Genomic DNA, 22,303 nt, shown 5'->3' with positions numbered 1-22,303 from the left:
CCATATAATAATTATTTACTAATAGTTTAAACCCATTAAAAACTCCACACTCCTGTGCTATGACTAGGGCTCTTCGGCACAATGATGCAAGTAATAATAATAACAACTGGACATATGTAGAGCCACATTTGTAGTAAAAGGAATGGAGTCCTTTTGTCAAATCTGGCTCAGTCATGGCTCACCTGTCTGACAAAGACAATAGCTTTTTATGGAAGCCAAACCTCTAAATTCACCAGAATGTTTATCACAGAAGTTGGGGCCAGAACAAACATACTGCCACACCTGACTAACCTCCAACTTTTGGACTGAGATTTTGGCATGTGGGGAATTTCTCAAAACTGTCTCCAAAATCTTGGACTTTTGGTAGTGGTGCTCAGGTTACAGGTGCAGTGCGAAGGAGGTATCCAGATCCAAATATGAAATAGATGAACGCAGAGCTTCCTAAAGTGTGGATCTGAGAAAACCAAGTGATTACAGAGTATTTACTTAACTTTCCTATGATTACTTTCTAATGTAAGCAATTGCTTGTAACAATCTCTATTAACATGCAGTCCATTTTGCACAAAAGTTTGGGAATCCTGGGCCAGAGGTGTGAGAAGGCAGCTGAGTTCCTGTTTAGCCAGGCCCAAAGGGGGCAGACCTCATTACTGTCCTTTGAAAGAAAAAAAGGGGGAGGGGAGAGGTATTATTTTAGACAGTTCAAAAAGTTCTGACACTGTCAGTTCTTTTTCAAATGAAAGTGAGTAAACTCAAAGTAGCCAGCCACGGCGTAGCAGTGGTGGCTGGTTCCTCAAGGGGAAAACCTCAGGCTTTTCCGTTTCCCGTTGTAGGCAGGTATCCACAGAGCCTCAGCAATCCCAAGTATTTCACTTGAAAGATAAGCAAAATCCTCCCGCACAGGCAGCCGTGAGATTCCTTTACCACACACACAAACGCCACAAACACAGAACCCCGCGCTGAAGTGAGTCGTGAGCGAGCGTGACATTTGGCAGAAGGTCTCCTAAGTAACTTGCACAGGAAAGATTTGCAGCACCTGGCCCCCCCCACGCCCCGGGCACAGCGCTGCCGCAGCAGCACCACTCATTCTTGTGATTCCATTTGCTACAATCTCCTCCTACTCCATTGCGAGGGGGCGGGGAGTGGGTTGTTTGCGTGAAGTCATCGCCACCGTCACAATGGGCCGCACCACCTCCGCCTCCCAGGCTTCCCGCGCGGGCCTTTCTCCCTTAAAAGGACAATGGGGCGCGCATGCAAAAGAACTCGATTGAGTAGAATTGAGCCGTGGGAACGACGCTTGCGCAGAGAGAGGGGGAGGAAAGCCAGCTATGCAAATGAGACTTGACTCTAGGAGCAGTTGCAAGCAGACCCGGGGAGCTGCACAACGAGGTTGCGGACTCCGCAGAGGAGGGGGGAGCTCATCGCACACAACACACCCCGCTATTGATTTGTTGGGGGCTGCAGTTCAGAGGTAAGTGATTTAATTTTTTTCTCTGTGATTTTTTTTTTCTCTGAATCGAAAAGTGAGAAACCTCTTTGGTTTCAGGTTTTTTTTTTTTTTTTTTTTTTTTTTTGCTTTTGCCAATCAGCCGTTCTATTCAGTAAAACAAGTTATTTTGGAGGCTGTCTTTTGCTGCGGGGAAAACACTTTCCTGTCCAAAACAGTTTTGACACCCACTGCCCTGTGTGCGGCATCGATTTTTCTTTCTTTTTTTAAAAAAAAATACCTTGAGAAGTATAATTTTAAAAACTAACAGTGTAGTAGTGAACATGCCGATTGCATTGTTCCAGATCCAGCTTCGCACGGGGACTTCCCTTAAAGTGAAATCAAAATGTTCCCTTCCAAAGAGGGACGGCGAGTTTATTCCTGAAGATATCACTGGAAAAGTGATCCCAAGCAGTGCTGTTGGTTAGAGAAACTGTGTACCCAGTTCAGGGTGTTACCGGGAAATATCAGTTTAAGGGACATTCTTCGAGGAGCCGTAGTAAGGGGGAGTGTATCAAACCGTCGCTTCGTGAATGTTTTGAGTGGCTCAAGAACCCTTTCTTAGTGCTCTTTGTAATGAGGTGGAAGCTGGAAGATGCAATGTTCTTTCCAGTTTGTAGGTTCAAGTTAAGTAATTTTGAAAGAAGAACATGGCCTTGTTTGGTTTATTGGGGGGATTGGGGCTGAGATTAGCTTGGCCTGGTGTTGGTGCTGCTTCCCAGGTCCGTTGCGGCCCTTTACCGTATGCACGCGGTTTGGTATTATTTGCTCAGCTTGGGCGAGGGATACGGATGTGATAATGAGCAAAAGAAGGAACCCGGACGGCTAAATCGCTCGGGATTCCAGAGCCCGTTTGGGCTTTGGAATGGTTACGAGAGAAACGTTCTATTTTCGAACGTTCTCCGGAACCTTGTGTATTTATGTTACTAATTATACACCTGTAGCTCTGTTTTTGAGCGCACAGAAGTTGTTGCGTCGTGAGTGGCAGGGGGCAATCATTGCAGTGTCAATGTACGTTTTCTCTCTCTTTTTTTTTTTGGGGGGGGGGAGAGGAATGGGGGAATTGTTCTCTTGTTTAGGCTAGTTTTCAGAAGGGATGTCGGATTTAGCACTCAAGTGACCTGAAATGGACCGAAATTGTGTGTGTGTAATCTGACATGACACGTGCTACTAGGTGCGCAAGTTGCAGGCTTGCTTTAGTTTTTAACCTTTTCTATTGTAAATACCTTGTTATCAATCAGAGTGGAGTCCTGTTAGCGTCAGGACAGTGTGACTTTATGGTGATGGCGTCTTGCCACTTTCAAAGCAGAGTGCGAGTGAAAGTAACTGCTTTTCTTGTCTCCTCTTTGTAGTTAAACTGTTTCCATGTCGAACGCAACGAAGTTTAACTTGTAGTTAAAGTCTCCGTTTCGTGGGGGCTTGTTTTTTCTGGTCGATCAGGAGTCTTACTCTTTAGCATGATCTTAAATATCTTAATGCATTCCGCAAAACAGTCGACATATCCTTGGTGCTGCACGTAGGCAAAACCAGGCTGAAGGGAAAACAAAGGGCTTGCATGCGCTGCAGGCAGTGCCTGCAATCCAGTCTGCTCGCCGAAACACGGACTGTTATTAAACCACGGGGAGAGGACGGCTGGCGGGCGAGTTAGGGGGCAATTGATGCGAGAGATTCGTGTCTTGGGGAAGTTTTGAGCTTGACTTTTTGCGTCTGGAAGACTTTTGGGGGAGTTAAAGTTTCTGTGCACGCACGCTCCTGTAGGTTACCACGCTGTGTGCAGGGAGGCGGCGGCGTGTTTGTGTCTCTAAAAGCATGCGGGAGAGGAAGCGCCTTTCACTTTTCGGCGTAAAAACTGCAGATTATTCAAAGCCTGCAATTGCCGCTGCGCCGGTACCGAGCGCTGCTTACTGCTGGGGCTTGGTGCGGACTCTTTAAAGGGCTCTTTGCACCGGTTCCTCTGCCGTGTGTGCGTCTGTTTATGGGAGGTCTGTGGGTTTCCCTTTGAAGTCGAACTGTTGCCATGTTTGAATTACGTCAGGGTGAAGCCATGAGGAACCAGCTCCAGCCTCCCCGCAGCAGGAGCAGCAAGCGGCGGCCGCTCAGCGTAGGATGAGGTGGGTGAAGGGCCCCGCTGGACACCACGCGCGCTGTGCCTGGGAGGGAGGGTGCACCATTCAGGAAGTGCTGCCGAGCGAGATGGTGGCGCGGGGGGGGGGGGGGCGTTTTCGCCCCTTTTGTTCGGGCAGAAAACGCTGTGGAGTAACTTTCACTCGGGGGGCTTGGCCGGCGGCTGCAATTTTCCCCGCTGCCGTCACGCGCCTTTTCCCTGCCAGGGGCGCAGCCGCTAATGCACCTTTACCACGCAGCCTGCGCCGTGGGAGACCGCGGCAAAGTAGCGTGAGAGAGGGAAGTGCGTGACTGCACGCTACGTGTCACTTTTCCATGCGTGTGAGTGTGAGTGTGTGTGTGTGGTCGGCTTCGGAAAAGCAGTGCCGGCGACTGTGACCCGATTTCTCTCCACCTAGATTATAGCCAGCACTCGGGAGCTGGCTCGTGGAAATGTTCCCTTTCCCCAAACCGCTTTGCCGGAGCAATCCTTCCCCCCGCTCCCTGCCTCCAAACGCTGCCAGTCCTGGGGGAGGGAAGACTTTTTTTTTTTTTTTTTTAAACGAGTGTATCGACCGACCCAAATTTGCAGATAAAGAGTTAAAAGGTTGGGGCTGCCTGTTTAAATGTCCTGCAAACGTTGCTGGGGTCTGATTCCAGTTTCCATGCTTGCCTGCTAGGGACTCGTCTGTGTTTCTAATGGCTCCTGTGTTAAATTTTGCCCCAGCCCTGAACAATTATGAACGGTGCCTTTCCCTTATTAAATGGCAAGCCTGGGCATTTTCGCTGAGTCCTCGTGACAGTGACTGTGTTTTGCAATGTGCTCTCAGGAACAGACGTCTGTCTTCCCTTAGCACGCTTCATTTTCTCCTTTTTAAAATCCTCTCGTTTACCTCTGAAAAGGACTTGGTCCTATGCCAGTGTGTGCCTGTGACCCTCATGCTTGTTGTCTACCTGATCATCATGGCCTCTTTGAAAAGTAGGTCGTCCTTGCTGAGGTGACTGGGGGTGGCTGGTCTTTGTTCCAGCAAGCTGTGCTTTTAGTGAGCCGCTGTACACTGGTGCTGAATGTCCCGCTGATAATTTTTTTCCCCCTCCCTCTTCACCTTAACTCTAGTTCCTCCCTGGTTGGGGCATGGCTGAAAGACAAAACTTTGTTTGGCTGTTCCTTTTGGTATTGGCACTGAGCAGGCTGCAGGTTAAACATCTGCAGTGAAATCCTGGCCTCACTGATATCCATGGGAGGTCTGTCATTGACTTCAGTGGGACTAGGATTGCAGTCCTGGGGAAAAATTTTGGTGTTCGGGTTTTTGTTTGGTCTAATTTTGACGGCAAAGTCATCTTCAAATTATGTGATTCAGTACTCTGCGTTAACTGGCAGTGTTGGTCCAATAACTACATAGTTTTCCATTTTGCCACCAGTGTGTTCTACGATCAGATTTGGAGTGTCTCTTTACTGCAAGGGTTTTTTTAGGCAGAAAAATAATCATAGAACTCCTCCTTTTTTGTGATACCCCACTCTATATTATCATGCCCATTACCAATATCTCTTCAGGGGGTTGCCAATTTAGTTGTGGGTTAAAAGCTGAAACAGAACTTCAAGTTAAACTGATTTGTTTAATACAAAAAAATTATGAAAAAGTGTGTTAATAATTTGGACAGGCAGTAGCATTTCCAGACAAACATATTTATGCCAAATGACATAAGTGTCTGTCTCTCTTTTTTTCTTAGTATGTTCATCCCAAGTTGTATTTCTGAAGGGATTTCTCTTATGGCTCTTCTTGTTTACTTCTTTGCTGTATTATTTAGTTCAGCACAGTACAGTGGTAGTAAGCAGTGATTAAATCCTGAATTCCTTCTGTATCCAAAGCTTCCCCTGACTGTCTCACTCTCTGTGGGGGAGTGTTTTGTTGTCATTGCCCCTACACATATTTCCACCCCAACACCTAGATTTTCCTCTATAGATTGGCAGTCCTCTGGGTCCAAATTACATGATATTTGTTAGGAATACAAATGAAGAAAACTCCGTAGTTTCACTTATTTAACATAGTTTGGCAAGCAGTTGGTCCATAACATGATCTAATTGCTTTGAGGATTTTAAACAGCGTAAACCAGGTGACGTATGAAGTGTTGGAAGATGGTTGTATATGCTTTATAGCATTTCATAAGCGAGTTTATTACATATGCAATATGAGTGGCCTGATCTCAGACTTGTATGTTTTTTTTCCATTTATAGAATGTGTCTTTCAAATAGTTTCTAGGTGCATTTACAGTAAATAACTGGGGAGTGGGGGGAAAAGAACCATTAAATGTTACAAGGCCAGACTTTCAAAATTGCTCAAGTGTTTAGCATCCACAGCAGGGGCCAAAGAGTATACTAAAAATGATACAGTCAGAAATGTTTTTTCTTTTCCTTTAATTGAATGCTGGTGAACGGTTATAGGATGACACCCATGGAGCTCACTGTTTATCCAGACAACAGCACTGCTACTGCTTGGGCTGTGCTTGGTACATATAGCACTCCCTTCGAAAGGTGAGAGGCTGTTTGTAGAGCATGTGCAGCGGTATTGTGGCTTGTGCATAGCTAGACCTACTGTACAAGGTCTTACGGGGGTTTTTTAAGTAGTTGGAACAGATTTCGTGAGATCCAGAGTCCAGTGGCTGCATGAGGTTTCTGACTGGCTTCAGTAATGTTGACAGGATTTGGGGCCTGATCCAAAGCCCATCCGAGTAAATGGGAGTCTTTTTTTCTCCCTCTGACTTCTGTGAGCACTGGTTTAAGTCCTTGGCTCATAGATAAGGCCCTATTGTCCTCTCATTAAAGCCGATGGCAAAACTGCTGTTGAAGTTAGTTGTGCAGGATCAGGCCTTAGGTGACAAGTGGTGGAATTTGAAAAGCACATAAAGACATTAGACCCCTAGCACCCACTGACAGTCTGTGGCACTTGTGCTTTGAAGTCCCTCTGTCACGTCTGAAAATCCCCCCCCACCCCCACCTCGGGCATGTTAGTTGGCAGATGACTGTCACTTGAGAGCCTAACGTTTGTGGGGTTTTACAGATAAGTCTGTTATTTACTAGACAACTGTGTGTGAAAATGTAACTAAAATTCACGTGAATTAAAACAAACTAACGGATAACAAAACCACCTTTAAAACCGTGACAGTCTGGAGCCTTTTATGGTACATGCTGATGCTGAGCAGTTCTCCCTCTGTCACCAAACTGTTAGCAGGCAGACAAGGGGTGGGTTCCCATGTGCTATGTAATCATTCATTTTTATCAGCACTTTGTGACTTAACACATTGTTACGCTGGATGAGATTAATAGTTACTAATATTGCCAGTTTCCTTTAAGTCTGAAGCAACGGTTGTTAGCGAGGCTTTTCACTGTTGGAAAGCAGGTGCCAGAAGAAGCAATAAGTATGTGGTTTGAAAATTGAGGGGATAACCGGAATGGAGGGGCGGAACTCCATTTCACAACTCTCAAGATGGGCTCTCCGATTACCAGATAATATGATAGTGTTGGATCTATCAGCTCAAAGTCCAAAGGGGTGTGTGTGTGTGGGGGGGGGGGGGGGAATTAGATTGCTCAACTAAAAAGGCGTTTGTTTCATAAGTAAAGCCCTTTAATTTTTTTAACACAATTAAAAAAAATCTTCACTGAGCTGCAGTCTCCTCTCAAGTGTACTACTCCTGCTGAAATAGCCACCAGATATGTAACAATCACAAGTGCTCATGACACTGATTTGTCAAATCTTAAGTAAAAGACTGCACCCATTGCTGCTGAGCCATTGGTTCGTTACTGACTCAGATGAGCGTCACTAACTCCACTCATGCTGTGCCTCATGGTTTTTCTTGGAGATCTCCAATGCAAGGGTTGACTGGAGGTTGACCCTGGTTAGGTTATAGGAGGTGATTAAAATCATGGCTCAAGTTGGAAGGCTGCAGATGGAAAACCCCACACACACACACATACACACACCACCACATTTTTTCCCTCTGAAATCCCTGTTTTTGTGCTTTGCACAGCCCTTGTCAGCTCTCCTGAGGCAGCAACTTCTTACAAAAGCACCAAAGTGACTTAGGCACTAAGTTGCATTTTCAGAATGGCCTAAATAATTTAAGTGCCTCTGTCCCACTGAAAATCAATGAGATGGAGACATCTAGGTAACTTTTGAAAATATTACCCATAATAGCTTTGACACAGCCAGTACACTACAGGTGACTCAACCACAGTAAAGAAATGTCAACCATTCTAATTTCATGACAGGGCCATGGGTTTTCCATTTGCATTTGGTATATGTTAAAGTTTCATTGAGTTCAGTGAAAGATCACAAGCACAGCATTGTTGCAGAGGACTAGCTGCACTGGAGTTAGCATACATGTTCTTGGAGGTAAAAACTTTCCAGGTGATCCAGTTTTAACCGTTCTAACTTTCCCTGGGCTTCATTGATCATAAAGTACAGCGTTCACAGGGTGAAGTTTCATTATAAAGTGCCGATACAGTACTGACTGCAGAGTACACTCGAAATGTTCTTCATCTTTTCATCAACACATGTAGTGGGTTTTTTTGTTTTTGTGTTTTCGGAGGTGTGGGGGGTAGGTGGGCAGATATTAAAAGAATTTATATTTTTATATAGAGTTTCAAGGTTACACACGTCAGATCCTAGTCTCCTCATTTTGTACTGGAACACTTTTACACTGGTATCTCTCCTTATGTGAAGATTAAAATAGCATTTTTTGTTGACACTAGTTTTCTTGTTTATTTCCTTGGAGCCTTTCCACTTCAGACACATTAAAATACAACTGGTTAAGGCCCAGTTCTAATTTTACAACTCTGTAGTGAAAGTCTCCTTTTGGACGACGCACCTTTTTGGGGTGCGTGATTTCTTTATCAAGATTCAAAGGCAGATCCTCAGCTGGTGGAAATTGACATAACGCCATGGATTTTAGTGGGACTATACCAGTTTATTCCAGCCAAGGGAGAGGCCTGAAGCATTTACTAGGTAGACTAGCACCTCGGCTCGTGGCATCATAGGCTGTTTTGGAAGAAGCCATTGTTAACATGTGCAGGTGTGCATTCCAGAGCTTATGATCTTTCCTTTATTTCAGTGTCTTTTAAGAAAATACTCTTGGATATTTCTCCGCTTTATCCATGTGCGGTAGAAATCAGCACTGTGAGATTTTGCTGACAGGAGCAGTCTGCATCAATATGTATGGGCCAGATCCTCCGCTGGTGTGTACCAGCGTGATTCCATGGACTTCAGGGCAACTGTGCTGCTTTACACCAGCCAAGAATCTAGACCATTGTTGTGGGTCAGAGGAAGAAATCCGGCTAACAGCATGGTTCCTTCTTCCTCCTCCTCTGCCCTTCCAAGTGAAGAATTTGGGCTGCGCAAAGGGTGAACGAGTGTAGGGCTGGAACAGGGAAGCAGGAATGGAGCAGGTGCCGAGTGTTTAGAATGCCATCCCTCTGCCTTTCAGATAAGCTGCTTTCTTTGTGAAACAGCCAAGGAATGTTTCTCTGCAAGTGTCACAAATTTCAGGTGTTTCTTTTTGTTTGGGTATAAAAATGGAATTATATACGTTTTTGAGTTCATTCGTTTCTATTTTGGAGGTGTCTTTCCCTTCAGCCTCAGTGGTCAGGAAGAATGCGGAAGAAATATGGAAAGGCAAAAGGAAATAGCTACCCTTTCCCTTAGAAAGCAACCAACCGAACAACAATAAATCCCTGAAAGTTAGCTTCTCCTTCCCTTGGGAAGATTAGAGTTCAGGATTCAGGGTTTATTTCCAAGTTGAGGATTTCATGCACATCTGACACAGCAAGCGTTTCTCCGTGTTCCTGCTTCTCTTGCAGATGTTCATGTCAGCATCAACTTTTACAGAGGGAACTCTGATCCCCAATTCTTGTCCTGAGCCATCCATAAAAGAGGCAATAACTTTGTGTGTGGTGTAGGCTAGCTTTGTGCCCAGCCATGCATAGATGTGCAAGAAGTCTTTGCTTCCCACTTTCCCCTATCTCATGGGCTGACCCCAGATCTGTTAGGCAGAAGGGGCTCTGCTTCCTGAAAGTGTTTCTGATGATGCTAGCCTTCTGCAAAGGGGTGGGGTGTTGGCCCTGTGCTGCTGCCCCCCTTTCCCCACCCCCCCACTCAGCTGGCAGAATTGCAGAGGAGAGGGCACCCTGCATCCTTTCAGATTGTGGCTGAGTTGCTGCTGAGCAAGAATTCAAGTAGATGAAGTAGGGGGAGTGCAGCTCCATCTTCTTTGCTAAAAGCAAAGGGGGAAACTCCCGCAGGTCCCCCTCCTGTGTGGCTAGTACAGTGAGCCCTCCCACACCTGCTTCGGTCTACTTCAACCACTGCTCCTGGAGTACAAGTGTGTTTTTCCCCCAGAGATCCAGGAGGAATCCTGCCTTGCCTCTGCCAGAATTTCTTGCTGCATAGCATCCCCTTCCAACTCCCACATGGCTGGTAGGTTAAAAGACGCAATCTGATGATATATAAGTGGATTTAATAGAGCAGGCCAAATCCTCAGCTGGTGAAAACTGATGTAGCTTCTTTAACTTCAGGGGAGTTATACCCGTTTACAGTCATTCAGAATGGATACATTTCAGTCTGCATGTTCAAGGCCAGATCCTCAGCCAGTGTAGATGCCATGCCGATTTGCACTAGCTGAAGATCTAACCCAAGGTTTCTCATTTGGGATCCTAAGATACAAAACTTTACAAGATAAATCTCTTTTAAGGTCCTAGTTATGCAGTCTTTAAGCATGCCTCACTCCCATAGAAACTAGGTGTCAGCAATGACTGGGCACATAATTTATGGCTTAGAATGGAAATGAAGACATTGCTTTAAGTATAGCAATGCTGGTCAGTGCCCTTAGACTCCAATGTGATCTGTATTAGCTTTAAATTCATCAGCTGACAGTATGTTTAGTGTATAGTGTTCAGATGGCAACTGTGTGGATTAAATGTGACTCTGCCCTGACGCCTTCCATTTATAACACTGCATTTGGACACAGTTGTCAAAGAGAAATCTGTTTTACTTGTGGTTTCTCTAGTAACTTTTTCTCAATCCAAGAATGACGTATGGTGATACTGTTGCTGTCCATTCATCAGCTGGGAAACAGATGGCACTAGTTTTCCTTCTATTGAAATTTGGTGCTGAAAGGCTGTGCCTGTGAGAATGGAAGCAACAATCCCACAACAGAATATTTACTATAAATATCTGACGCCAATCCTTGTTCAAGTGTTAATTGTAAAATGGTGATTCTTGTCCCACTACAGTATAAATACTTGGTATTAGCGAAGACATTCCCCATTTGCTAGAGACTCAAGCTTACAAATGTTCCCCAAGTGAACAATCGAGACAAATTTCCAAGACCAGTTCCATGCCTCTCCTGTAAAGATAAAGGTGTTTGCTACATGGGTTATTAGGTTCACCAGTGGGACAGAAGTACCAGCAGCTAGTGCCAGACTTTGTAAAGTAAAGCACCATGCTGGAGGCTAAATGTTGAGTTGCCATAAACGAAACCTAAAATAACTGTTACAAACTCCCAGATGAAGATAATCGCTGACCATCTCAAAAGGCTTGTTAAATACTGTACTGTCAAGAGACTGTCCCTTTTTGAAGGGGCACATTGAATGGTAACAAAATATATATTCTGCATGTCTGCTTATATAACTCCTTAGTGCCTGGAGTCGTGTGTGTGTGTGTGTGTTTGTTTGTTCCCCCCCACCCCACGCCCATTAAAAAAAATGCATCTTGTTAATCAAGGGAGACTAACTGGACCATACTTGGCCATGTATAATGCCCATTGTCTCTACATTGTCATAATGGGAAGACAGACTAAATCTTTATTTGTGTTTTGTCTTGCTGCCCTTCTTATCTTCACAACTCACATTTCATGGAACCAAATTTTCCTCTTTTGCCAGAAATTACCCAGTACTTCAACTGGCTAAATGCCACTGGAGACTTATTTGTGCAAGAGCTGAGCAGTAGTTTTTGAGTTTATCCAACCCTTGACAAGCCATTCAGGTCACTGGCCAGAACACTCGCCCAGTTTTCGTCAGGTCTTCATCCTGCAGAGGGCCCTCTTGCAGTGAACCTGGGTGGCTCAGACATGGTGGGGCAGGATTTTGGGAGCCTTTGCTGGAGATGTGCACATCTGTGAATGGCAGAGCCCAGCTCATGGGAGCTCCTGTGTCAGGTTAGCACACCAGAATTTGAGAGAAAGGCTGGTGGATCAGTGGCTTCTATTCTTCCTTCACAGAAGTGAGTGAATGGCTCAAAGCCAAATGCAGCCCTGAGGCTAGAGTGATGGCTATGCAATGGGCTTGGTTGGGTGGAGAGAGCAGTGGAGACTACTTTTGTTGTAACCCTGGAGGAATTCCTCAGCGTGCCTGCTTGGGCTGTGAGCAGGAAGCAAGATTTGGGCCTTAGGCAATTTCAGGCTGTCTTCCTGCAGAGTCAAGAAGGCAACGCTTTGTAAGTCGCATTTGAGGACTTTCCTCCTGGAGCGTAGTGGCTTGAAACCTCATCTTTGTTGAAAATGAATGCTTGGATTCTATAGGATCGAATGGTGAAGTCCCTGAGACCTGGCAGGGAGTTTCCCCTTGCCACTGATGAATGGGCAAGTGGTTTTGTCAAACCCAGCTCTTTGGAGCCTAGATTCTGTATTTCTATGTGTTTGTACAGCATCTAGCACAGAGGAAACCTGAGTCTGATTGGTGGCGTTGGGTGCTACTGCAGCAGAAGTAATTAATCTGGTTTAATGAACTACACCAAAATATAAGCCATTTTGTTTAGTTTTAAGCTGTTAAAAAAACAGTTACTGTTTAGGTGGTTTGTGTGAGAGTGTTTTGTTTTATACAAGACTCCAAATCCTGGACTTCTCCATTGGGGTCTAGAAGTGCTGTTGGTTAGCTTAAACCCTACTGCGATGTCTTCCTCCAGATCCTTTAAAGAGAGGCATAAGAGCTGATGTGGGGCTGGAACTACTTACAGTGGGGTGAAAGCCCTCTATACACAGATCAATAACACCAGGCCTAGGCTGTCAGTTTGCAGCTCTTTCGCAGCAGCTGCTAATTCGCCTGATTTTCCTCCAAATAATCTTCTGGTTTATGATGGAGTCTCTGACAGTGTAATCACCTGGTATCTTGGTTTGATGATGATGCAAAAGAAAAAAAAAAATTTCTCAGACATTATCTTGTTTGTCACTTTTTTTTTTTTTCCTGGTTCTATAAATTGACTCTGTTGCAGCTGAGAGATCCTGCCTGTAGAACCTTCCTGCTACTAAGTAGCTATTCCTTTTCCGTGTATTTTGGCTGCTTGTTGTCCTTGATGATAAGCAGCAGAGGGCAAACCATGCTCTCTAAACAGGGTTGTATAAGGCACAGTTACAACACTGTTTAAAAGAGAACTCCTTTTTGGAATGGTACCTCTGTGTTTATGACAGACTAATTACAATTTTTGGATGGCCTGTAAAAATGTTTGTTTTGCATTAAGGCCCTGAGCCAGCTAATCGCTTAAGCATGTGTGTAACTTTGAGCACTGGAATGGAGCTACTCAAATGTTTAAAATCATCATGCATGTTGCTAGATCAGGGCCTATGTACAGTTCCACTCTGGAAAGTAACTGGGGCGGAGGGCAACAATGTCTTGGGGCTCCCCTTTTATTGTTTTGAGGGACTCCAAAAATTGAGCTTAGACATAAAAAGTTGTTTTCTAACCGGAAGCCAACAAATACCTCCAACTGCACATTACCTGCATCCATAATGTACTTCAGTTTTACTGGTTGTGGTATGCAAGCTAGAGAGCCACAGCTTAGTTTGAAGAGCTGGGCAGTTAGGAAAAACTTGTAAATTGAATGCATTTGCTGTGGAGTCACTGAGCATCAGTAAACAGGAAACCCCCACCGTGTCCTTTCTAGAGTGGCTCTTAAGAGTTGAAGAATTTTTTTATGTGACCTTGTTACATGTCTGGGTTTGCTGAATACCCTCTGCTTTGGGGTGCAAGAGACATCTATTTGTGCTTGACAAAGGTAAGCATATTCTGAACACCTGTCCTCCTAAGAGGCACTGCAAAATAGTGACACTGCATACCTGAGCAATTCCCCCTGGACGTTGCCTGTTCTGGACTGTGATGTAACATCCGTTTTCAAAGTTGCACATGAAGCCGCTCCTCCCTTTAAATTATCCTTGAGCTGTATCTTGAAGTGATAACACTGACAGTTTCCGCTTGTTCTACAGGCTCCAGCAGAGAAGAAAAGATGTTTGGTTTCCATAAACCAAAGATGTACCGGAGTATAGAGGGTTGCTGTATCTGCAGAGCAAAGTCTTCCAGCTCTCGTTTCACTGACAGTAAACGATATGAAAAAGACTTCCAGAATTGCTTTGGGTAAGATCCCCTCTATTCAAAATTGGCTTTACATTTTAGTTGGTCAGGATTTCAGTCTCTAAGCGTGAAAAGTTATCAGCCTCACCCAAAGCGAGGTACTGAAGGCTCTGACCAGAATCAGGCCTAGTGTAGTCTTCAGCTTCCTTATACTTCTACCATGAGGGGCAGGTAAAATTGGGCCAGATCCTCAGTTGATGGTGCTGTGCTGATTTACACCAACTTCAGTCGACCTCAGCTGAGGACCTGGCCTATGCCATCTGGTTCTCCACTTTAAAGTGCTATCAAATCAGAGTGGAAACACTTTGCACTCGCTTTTCACAGGTGTAAATTGCTGCACAAGGTGTAAAAGAATGCAGAGGTCAGGCCCATGGAGTTTTTCTGAGTTGTAAAACCTTAGATAGCTAAATAAATACTTTTATTTCTTCCCTAGTAAATATCTTTAAAAGTCCAAACAGGTTTTGTGAGTAGCTGTCATTGTTCTGGATAATCCTATCAATCTGTGGGAATGTTGCCTCTCTCAGTGGGGAGGGGAGGGGTCTACTATCTTAATGGTAGTTTTCCAGCCCAGTGCTGTGTAAAGTAAGCCTGAAGAATTTGCTTTCCTATTAAAAAGCCATTGGAAATTAGGAAGTTTCAAAACCCTGGTGAGGGACATTGTATTACTTAAAAATAATTAATTGAACAGTAGGTTTAACAACTCTCTTTAGCATTTTGGAACTACCTTACAAGAACCGTGAAACTTTCTATCTTACTTTGCCTCCCCAAATTGTCAAAGAAGCAAGTTCCTGCTTGACAGCTCCTAATTATTTCTTTTATTATATTTAACACTTTTTTTTTTAGTGATTTACTTTGTAATTAGCCATAGCAATTAGAATCTCTCTCTCTTGTTGCACTAACTCGTCATGAGTATTTATTTGTCATATTTCTCCAGCTTCCCCTTCTCCACCCAGTTTGCTTAGCTATCATGAGATTTTTAGGCCACAATCCTGGGAAGACTTATGCCTGTGATTAATTTTACACACGATTAGTCTCATTGGCAACACTGGCACTACTCACATGTTAACAATTATTCACTTGAGTGATTCTCTGTAGGACCAGGCCTCTCTTTGCTTTTCTTATATTTCTCTTTGTCTAGAAATGATTTTTCCCATGAGTCTTTATAGTGACTTCTACTGACTGCTGTCGTGTGTGTTTTTTTTTTTTTATGTAAAGCTGCTGCATATCGGCATGCATGATTGCTTGCTGCTGTCTTTGGCTAAAGGGAGGCTGTGCCACCGTCCACTGCATTTTTATTTAAACTGGAGTTTTGAAGCTTGCAGTACGCTCTATGCTTTTATTTTTATGCTTTACTCAGTATGTTTGGCAAGGTAGAACCTGCAGTCTTGCACTGGGCCATCAAAGAACGGCTTATCTAACCCAGACACGTCATTCACTTCTGTAGTATTTCAAAGTCCTTTATTAACTATCAGATTATGGAAATTTTTTTTTTTTTCAATCTCCTTCTTTAAATCTTTTTGGAATGATTCAACTGTAGGGGAAACATTTTTTTTAATAAGCTTATTGAAAGCAAACAAGGGCAGTCTTCATGCCAATGCTTACAAGTTGTTGGGCTGTGCGCAGAGCATCTATAGAGTTCAGCAGGAGTGCAGCGCATGGAATTCTTACAGGGTCAGAGCTTTTATTTGAAATTATATGAAACGTTCAAGAGCTGAGTGGAGCGTTCATCAGATCAGTTAGGATTACTTCAAAATGAACTTTTAAAGGGATGAGGTTTGTTCTAATACACTTGAGCCAAGGTTCTCCAAAGTGTTGAGCGCTTTTCTATAGGGTAAGCACTTTTTAAGGTGTCTCAAGTTGGACATTCAAAAAAAGTGAGGTACCAAAAATCACTAGTCACTTTGGAAAATCTTGGTCTCAAAATCTGTTGTCTCTGTCTTTATGCTAATTGGGTTGATTACAAGAGGCTAAATAATAAACAGGGTCTTCTCTTGTCAGGCTCCATGAAGTCCGCTCAGGAGACATCTGCAATGCGTGTGTCCTTTTGGTGAAAAGATGGAAAAAACTGCCAGCAGGATCAAAGAAAAACTGGAATCACGTTAGTTGGCTATTTTTTTCCCCCCTCTCTGTAATTCATATTTCCCTTCTATCCACTCCACTAGAGAGATGCTGTCAAGTGTTCTTTCTTTCACTCCTCAGCACCTGTAAAAGCTGCTCTGAACTTTCTGAAGTGTGGCTATTCCCTGCCTTCAGCTGGCTTACTTGTGCAAGATACAAGTGATTGTTGGAGACAGTTCTCTTCTTACCCCCTCATTTTCTCACGCTCATAAATTTCTCCAGAATCCTCCCTTGAGACTAAACATTCCAGACTTGGCCTCAGACTAAAGATGATTTTGTTTTGGAAAGTTTGAACAAGCAAGGTGACTTGCTTAAGTAACAGATAAATCAGCTTGGCTTAGTGAAATATTTAAAATGACTGTGTCACACAGTCATTCCCACTCTCTGATTTGATAGATTAATCTGCTCTGGCCCTGCAGTTGAAAAGAGAGACAGGTTTTTTTTTGTGTGGAGGGTTTGGTCATGAATCTTTCCAGGAGAGATTTTGACAGTAACAAGGGAGCTAAACCTGCCGTTCATGGCTTGGGGCTTGCCTAAGCACAGAAATGAATGTAAACTGATTTTAAAACCTGTGGAGGCACTCTTCTGTTAATTTAAATTACCTTAATTTAAAGGCGCGAGCTGAACTGAAGCCTTTTATACACAAGAAAGTTGCAATTGTTTAACTAAAGCTGTTGTTTAAACCCGTTTTACTTTCTCATGTAGACTAGGCCTGATATAAGCCAACTTGAAATGAGTGTCAACACACAAAGCTGTACAAGTGAACTAAATTGGTTTAAAATAACAACTTTAATTAGACCAGAGCAGCTTTATCTGTAGGTCAGGCCACAACTCTGCTAGAGAATTGTGGGCAGAGGGAATTAAATGTATCCATGCTGTCTTTCAGGTGGTGGATGCAAGGGCTGGACCCAGTCTTAAAACAACACTGAAACCAAAGAAAATGAAAACTCTCTCTGGAAGCAGAATAAAGAGCAATCAAATCAGCAAACTGCAAAAGGAATTCAAACGGCACAGTAAGTGGACATAGAGTTTTAGGAAGGCAGTTTATTGCCAAAGTAGCTAATTGTTAATTGGCCTAATTGGATACTGTCCAATGTATCCAGGTTTTTTTAATGAGAAAATATATGGTGTTTATAACCCTTTCATCCTTGAATTTTTTGAGGGTGGAGTTAGGAGGAGTTTGTGGGGGGAAATGTGATGTACATCTGAGCTGGGTGGCTCAGGCTGCGGAAATTGCAGATGCCAGGAGATGAGTTGGATTGAGGGAGAAAGCACTTTTATTCTAAGCCCCTGATTTCAGTGATTTGGAACTGTCCCAGAAAATAACTTCTTGGGCAGAAGTTTCATAGATGCTAGATACTGAAAAGACCTTGTAAAGTTATCACTTTTATGTAGTGTAATTTTAAGTGTCTCAAAGGATGGATTTTAGCCACTCCTAGGCAACAACCGTGATGTCAGCCCCATTGTGCTATTCACTGTACACACCCGCAGTCGGAAACAACCCTTGCAGTCCAAGGCCCAGATTGTGCAAAAACTTACCTGCACACTTAACTTTGCACATTGTGAGTAGTCTCACTGATGAGCGTAAGTCTTTGTAGGATCAGAGTCCAAATGGATAAGAGAAATGCAGGGTGATGGGAAGGAAGTATTATCCCCATTTTACAGATGGGGGGGGAGGGAAAATGAGTCACAGAGGGCAAAATCCTGGCCCCATGAGAAGTCAGTAGTTTTGCCACTCTGTGGTTTTTGTTTTGCAGTGGGGCCTGGATTTCACCCAGGAGATTGAAGTGACTTGCCCAGGGTCGCACCAGAAATGTGTGGTGGATCTAGGAACTGAATCCAGAGCCTTCTGAGTGCCACTCCATGTCTTACCCCAAGATCATCCTCCTCCTTCATGAAACATTTCCATAATGTTGACATATGATCATCTCTGAAACTTTGAAAGTGCCAACTGAGAGAAGCAATTGTCAGCTTTTTTTTTTTTTAATATTCTCACTGGCCATAATAGTGCTGCTTGTATCAGACTTTTCCCCAGTCTGGGGGGAGGAAAGAAGCTAGTTGCATCCAATGGATTCTTCTGTTTTTTTTTTTTTCTCTGTAGACTCTGATGCCCACAGCACCACCTCAAGTGCCTCCCCAGCTCAGTCTCCCTGTTACAGTAACCAGTCTGATGATGGCTCTGACACCGAGATGAGCCCTGGGTCCAGCAGAACACCAGTCTTCTCCTTTTTAGATCTCACCTACTGGAAAAGGTAAAAAGCAACAAAACACACATCTGTGCAGCCAGCAATTCATCTTAATTACAAGGCTTTCTGTTCTGTTTCCTCAGCAATTAAACAGCATTCGCAAACAGCTGGTGACAAACATGGCATTTTAAGGATGTGGCATAAGTAATTTAACAGTACAGAAAATATGAATTTGGATTTGGAGAGAAATAATGGTTTTGCCTTTTATTTGACATTTGGTCTCTGCATACCTAATGTCAGATGCAGTTAGTTCAGAATGTCTTGTTGACAGTTAGACATTTTATAACTGACCATGATTATGGTCAGAAGAAACTTGAGGGCTGGAGAAGCTGTAAGATTTTTCCCCAGTGTTGCAGAGATTTTTATGGTTTTGCTTCACACTGTAAATGCAGCAATCCTTTGTTCAACTACTTTTCAAATTGAAATGGCTGTGATTTCATTGCCTACCTAAATTCATGGAGGATAGGTCCATCAATGGCAATTAGCCAGGATGGTGTCCCTAGCCTCTGTTTCCAGAAGCTGGGGGTGGGCGACAGGGCATGGATCACTTGATTACCTGTTCTGTTCATTCTTCTGGGGCACCTGGCATTGGTCACTGTTGCAAGACAGGATACTGGGGTAGATGGACCTTGGGTCTGACCCAGAATGGCCATTCTTATGTTCTTTAAGTTGGCCTCTTACAGGTACACTTTGTCAAATACAGTTCGGCAAAGAAGCAGCTGTGCGTGTGTTTGTGTTGCTACTTGAGGTAGCAAAGTGGTAGACCTACACTTAGGCTGAGATGATTTTTAAAGCTGTCTAGTGGATTTCGCACACACGATTTTGTTTATTTTTCTTATTGGCCTTTTTTTTCTTTGTGCTTGTGGTTTTATTTTGTGGGGGGTGGTGGTGGTGGTGTTTTATGATGGAAGGAAACTTCTCCCAGAACTGAAATGGGTCTGAATCTCTTAGGCCCCATAAAAATGCTTATCACTATGATATCCAAGTGGCCCTGGAGGTTGTAAACTGTAGTGTCCTGGTCCTATTAAAATAACTTTTTGTGTTTCTGTAACTAAACTTCTGGGTGTACATGAATGTTTATATATAAAATTGTCTGCATTTCTCTTCCTACCCCAACCTTTCCCTCCCCCAGGCAAAAAGTTTGCTGTGGAATAATTTACAAAGGGCGTTTCGGGGAAGTCCTCATAGACACTCATCTCTTCAAACCTTGCTGTAGCAATAAGAAGTCAACAACTGAGAAGCCTGAACAACAGGGACCCCAATCTCCAGCCATCTCCAACCAGGAAGAATGGTGACTTCCTTGGCTAATTGTAGGAAGGTGTATACAGAGCCTCTTATTGTCCGGAAAATGCTAGAAAGTGACCCTTTGTTCACTATGGACACCTGCTATGCTGCCAAAAGACTACTCCTTTAGAACTGTTTTGGTGTTTTTACTGCTACGATTCCACAAACTCTCAAGCCAGTTTTTATCTTTTCAGGAAGACTACATAATATTTAACATACCATGGAACACTTAGCAAAGCTGAATGCTGCTGTGAGGTTGTCTTTAGGGGCTTTTTGTTTGTTTTTCTTTCCCCTACCCATCCCTTCCATGAACGAACTTTTGAGGGTGGGCTTTGTTGTATAATAAAGTGTATGTAGTTAATATTTCTGTACTGAGAGAAGCAGTGGTTGTGTCAGGCATTTTTTAAGTTGATAAACACCCTCCCCAACCAGAGAGAATATTTCATTTGATATGTGTGCTTCAGTGACATGGACTTATACATAGACGTTTTTAACTCTTTACAATATTTTCTTTTGTGTGTATTTTAAAAGGTGTGGAGAGCTAAACCTGTACTACTGACATTTTAACTAAGACAAATAGTTTCATCATTCCCATATGGCAAGGCCAGGTAATGGCAGACACCAATAATGTGAGCAATGCTAGTGCAAGACGACCTAAATGTTAAATATTCAAGAAGAGTGGAGAGGGAAGGCACACTGTCTACACATCTGCATAGAACCTCCCGGTTCCTCCTTAGCTAAGAACTGAATGCAGTAAACCAATAAATGACAACCCAAAAGCAAGCACTGGGGCTTGTGCAGTACTGGCGTGTGATTAGATTGAGAGATGGACCATGGAGGCCGCCCAGGGTCCAGATTAGGTGTAGATTTGGGGTTGGAATTGTTAAATTCTCACGGGATGCTCTCATACATTTTCTGCCATTTCTAGGCCCTTTCCTGGTTTTGAACATGACACAGAACCAAAACCATTGTGGGGGGGCCAGCTTTCTGTCCCAGGAATTGAAACAAAACAATCCAAGCATAAAATTCAGTGGGGTTCAGATTCCTGTTTTGGACCCTTCCGGTCTTGTGAACTTTATGCTTGTTTATACTGCAATCCCAGGGTGTGATTTAATCCAGCTAGCTCCGGTACCAGAGCAGTGAAGCTGTAGCAGCATGACTCCACAGGGCTGTCCAACTGAGTGGCTGCCCAGGATGCTGGGCAGCCTTGTACAGCCCTCACTGAAGCCCATGCTGCCATAGCTACACTGCTATTGGTACCCGAGTTAGGTAGAGCAAAGCTAGCTGGGTACGTCCATGAACTGCAGTCACACCCTGTCATTGCAGTATAGACATGCCCTGTGTATTTTACACTCACACTCACGCTCCCACTCCCCAAAGCAACGCTTCCGTGCACACTGGACCTATTGTAAATTCTGTAAGTGCTGTTAAAAATTACTCCATTCTAAATAGAGGCAGCTCTGTGTGCATGTGATTGGCTAAACAAATCCTATGCACATTCCTGTAAAACTTATGTGCAAATGACTGTGGCATTGCTTTATGCTCCGACTTTGTCTTTAGGGTAAAAAAAGTTTCCTCAATGAGTATGCTGCAGTTTTAGCTCCTAGTTGTTTCATGTTACCTTTTATGAAGAAGTAACTTAAACAATGTGGGAAGTGGACTTTTTTGATCTTTGGGGATATTCTGCAATGGGCTGCTACAAACTTGAGTTTTCTCTGTTTGTCTTTACTATTAAATTTTGGTGGGAAGGCTGAGGGTTGGTTTGTAAGCAAATTTCAATGCAAGCTCACTTGCTGAAAGGCAAACATTCAGGGGATGAAAATAGAGCTACAGAAAGTTATTCCCCAATCCTCCCCACCCTCAAAGCAGAAAGTTAGTGTTGGGTTTTTTTTGTTTTGTTTTTTTCCCTTCTATTATATAAATAAAATTTCTTAGTGGGATGTCAGGGAAAATGGAGATTTGTTTTAGTCTCCCCTCTTTGTTTTTTTGTTTTTTCCCCCGTAAATACATTGACTGAAATCTAAAGGGAGGATAAAATTACGTAGTGTACCTTCACCTGCAATCAAATGGACAGTTAAAATGGCTGCTTTGCTCAGTCTGTCTCCAAAGACTCATGCAAGAGTCTCAGCCAGCTGTATCTACACACCAACTTACAATTGAGTTAGTCTCAATGATTTTATATACTTATCACTGCAGTACTGGTGGTAGGATGTGCTATAATGTGGATCATCTCTACTTCTGTATTTATTTATTTATTGCTAGACTTCAACCATAGACTGCTTCCCCTCCTCCCATCTCTTCCTTTCCCTGTAGTAATGCAAGATGAACTGTCTGTAGTCATGCACTTTGTATTAATGTATTAGAAATCTATGGAACCTGTTTTGTACTTTTTTATACTGTCCATACACTTGTAATCCAAACTTTTTTTTACTAGGGTAATGAATAAATTTAGACTTATTTAGAAAAATAATGCATTTTTCTTCTGGATTTGTTTGAACTCTGCCCTGTAATGAGATTTCCTGACACAGCACAGCCAGTGCATGGTTCATTTTAAGCAAGCTTACTAGAGAAGAGACTGAAAGATAATTCTCTGCTCTGAAACAAGGAAACTCTTACTGAACTTTGGAAGAAAAAAGTGGGTCAGGGAAAGGATGCAGTGTCTAGACAGATAGGGTT

General features: G+C 43.4%; 1 protein-coding gene across 2 annotated transcripts; it reads left to right on the top strand.

Annotated features, from left to right (window-relative positions):
* The first annotated feature begins 1,298 nt into the window (after positions 1 to 1,298).
* On the top strand, positions 1,299 to 22,097 carry SINHCAF (SIN3-HDAC complex associated factor). Of its 2 annotated transcripts, none has more exons than XM_077827688.1 (6): positions 1,299 to 1,468; positions 13,835 to 13,982; positions 15,978 to 16,077; positions 16,984 to 17,110; positions 18,199 to 18,349; positions 19,476 to 22,097. In XM_077827688.1, exons 2-6 carry the CDS (start codon positions 13,855 to 13,857, stop codon positions 19,636 to 19,638), a joined length of 669 nt encoding a protein of 222 aa, XP_077683814.1. In that variant the 5' UTR covers positions 1,299 to 1,468; positions 13,835 to 13,854; the 3' UTR covers positions 19,639 to 22,097. The 2 variants fall into 2 exon arrangements, with proteins under 2 accessions (XP_077683814.1, XP_077683822.1); XM_077827696.1 differs by lacking the exon at positions 1,299 to 1,468 and adding an exon at positions 3,294 to 3,594.
* The last annotated feature ends 206 nt before the right edge of the window (positions 22,098 to 22,303 follow it).

This window comes from Eretmochelys imbricata, chromosome 1 (assembly GCF_965152235.1).
Source record: "Eretmochelys imbricata isolate rEreImb1 chromosome 1, rEreImb1.hap1, whole genome shotgun sequence".
Taxonomy (NCBI): Eukaryota; Metazoa; Chordata; order Testudines; family Cheloniidae; genus Eretmochelys; species Eretmochelys imbricata.
This window is presented reverse-complemented; position numbering and strand designations above follow the sequence as displayed.

Coding starts and splice junctions, on each gene's coding strand:
- SINHCAF (XM_077827688.1), top strand. CDS start 13,855: ATGTTTGGTTTCCATAAACCAAAGATGTACCGGAGTATAGAGGGTTGC. Junction 16,078..16,983: donor CAAAGAAAAACTGGAATCAC/GTTAGTTGGCTA, acceptor GCTGTCTTTCAG/GTGGTGGATGCAAGGGCTGG. Junction 17,111..18,198: donor AAAGGAATTCAAACGGCACA/GTAAGTGGACAT, acceptor TTTTCTCTGTAG/ACTCTGATGCCCACAGCACC.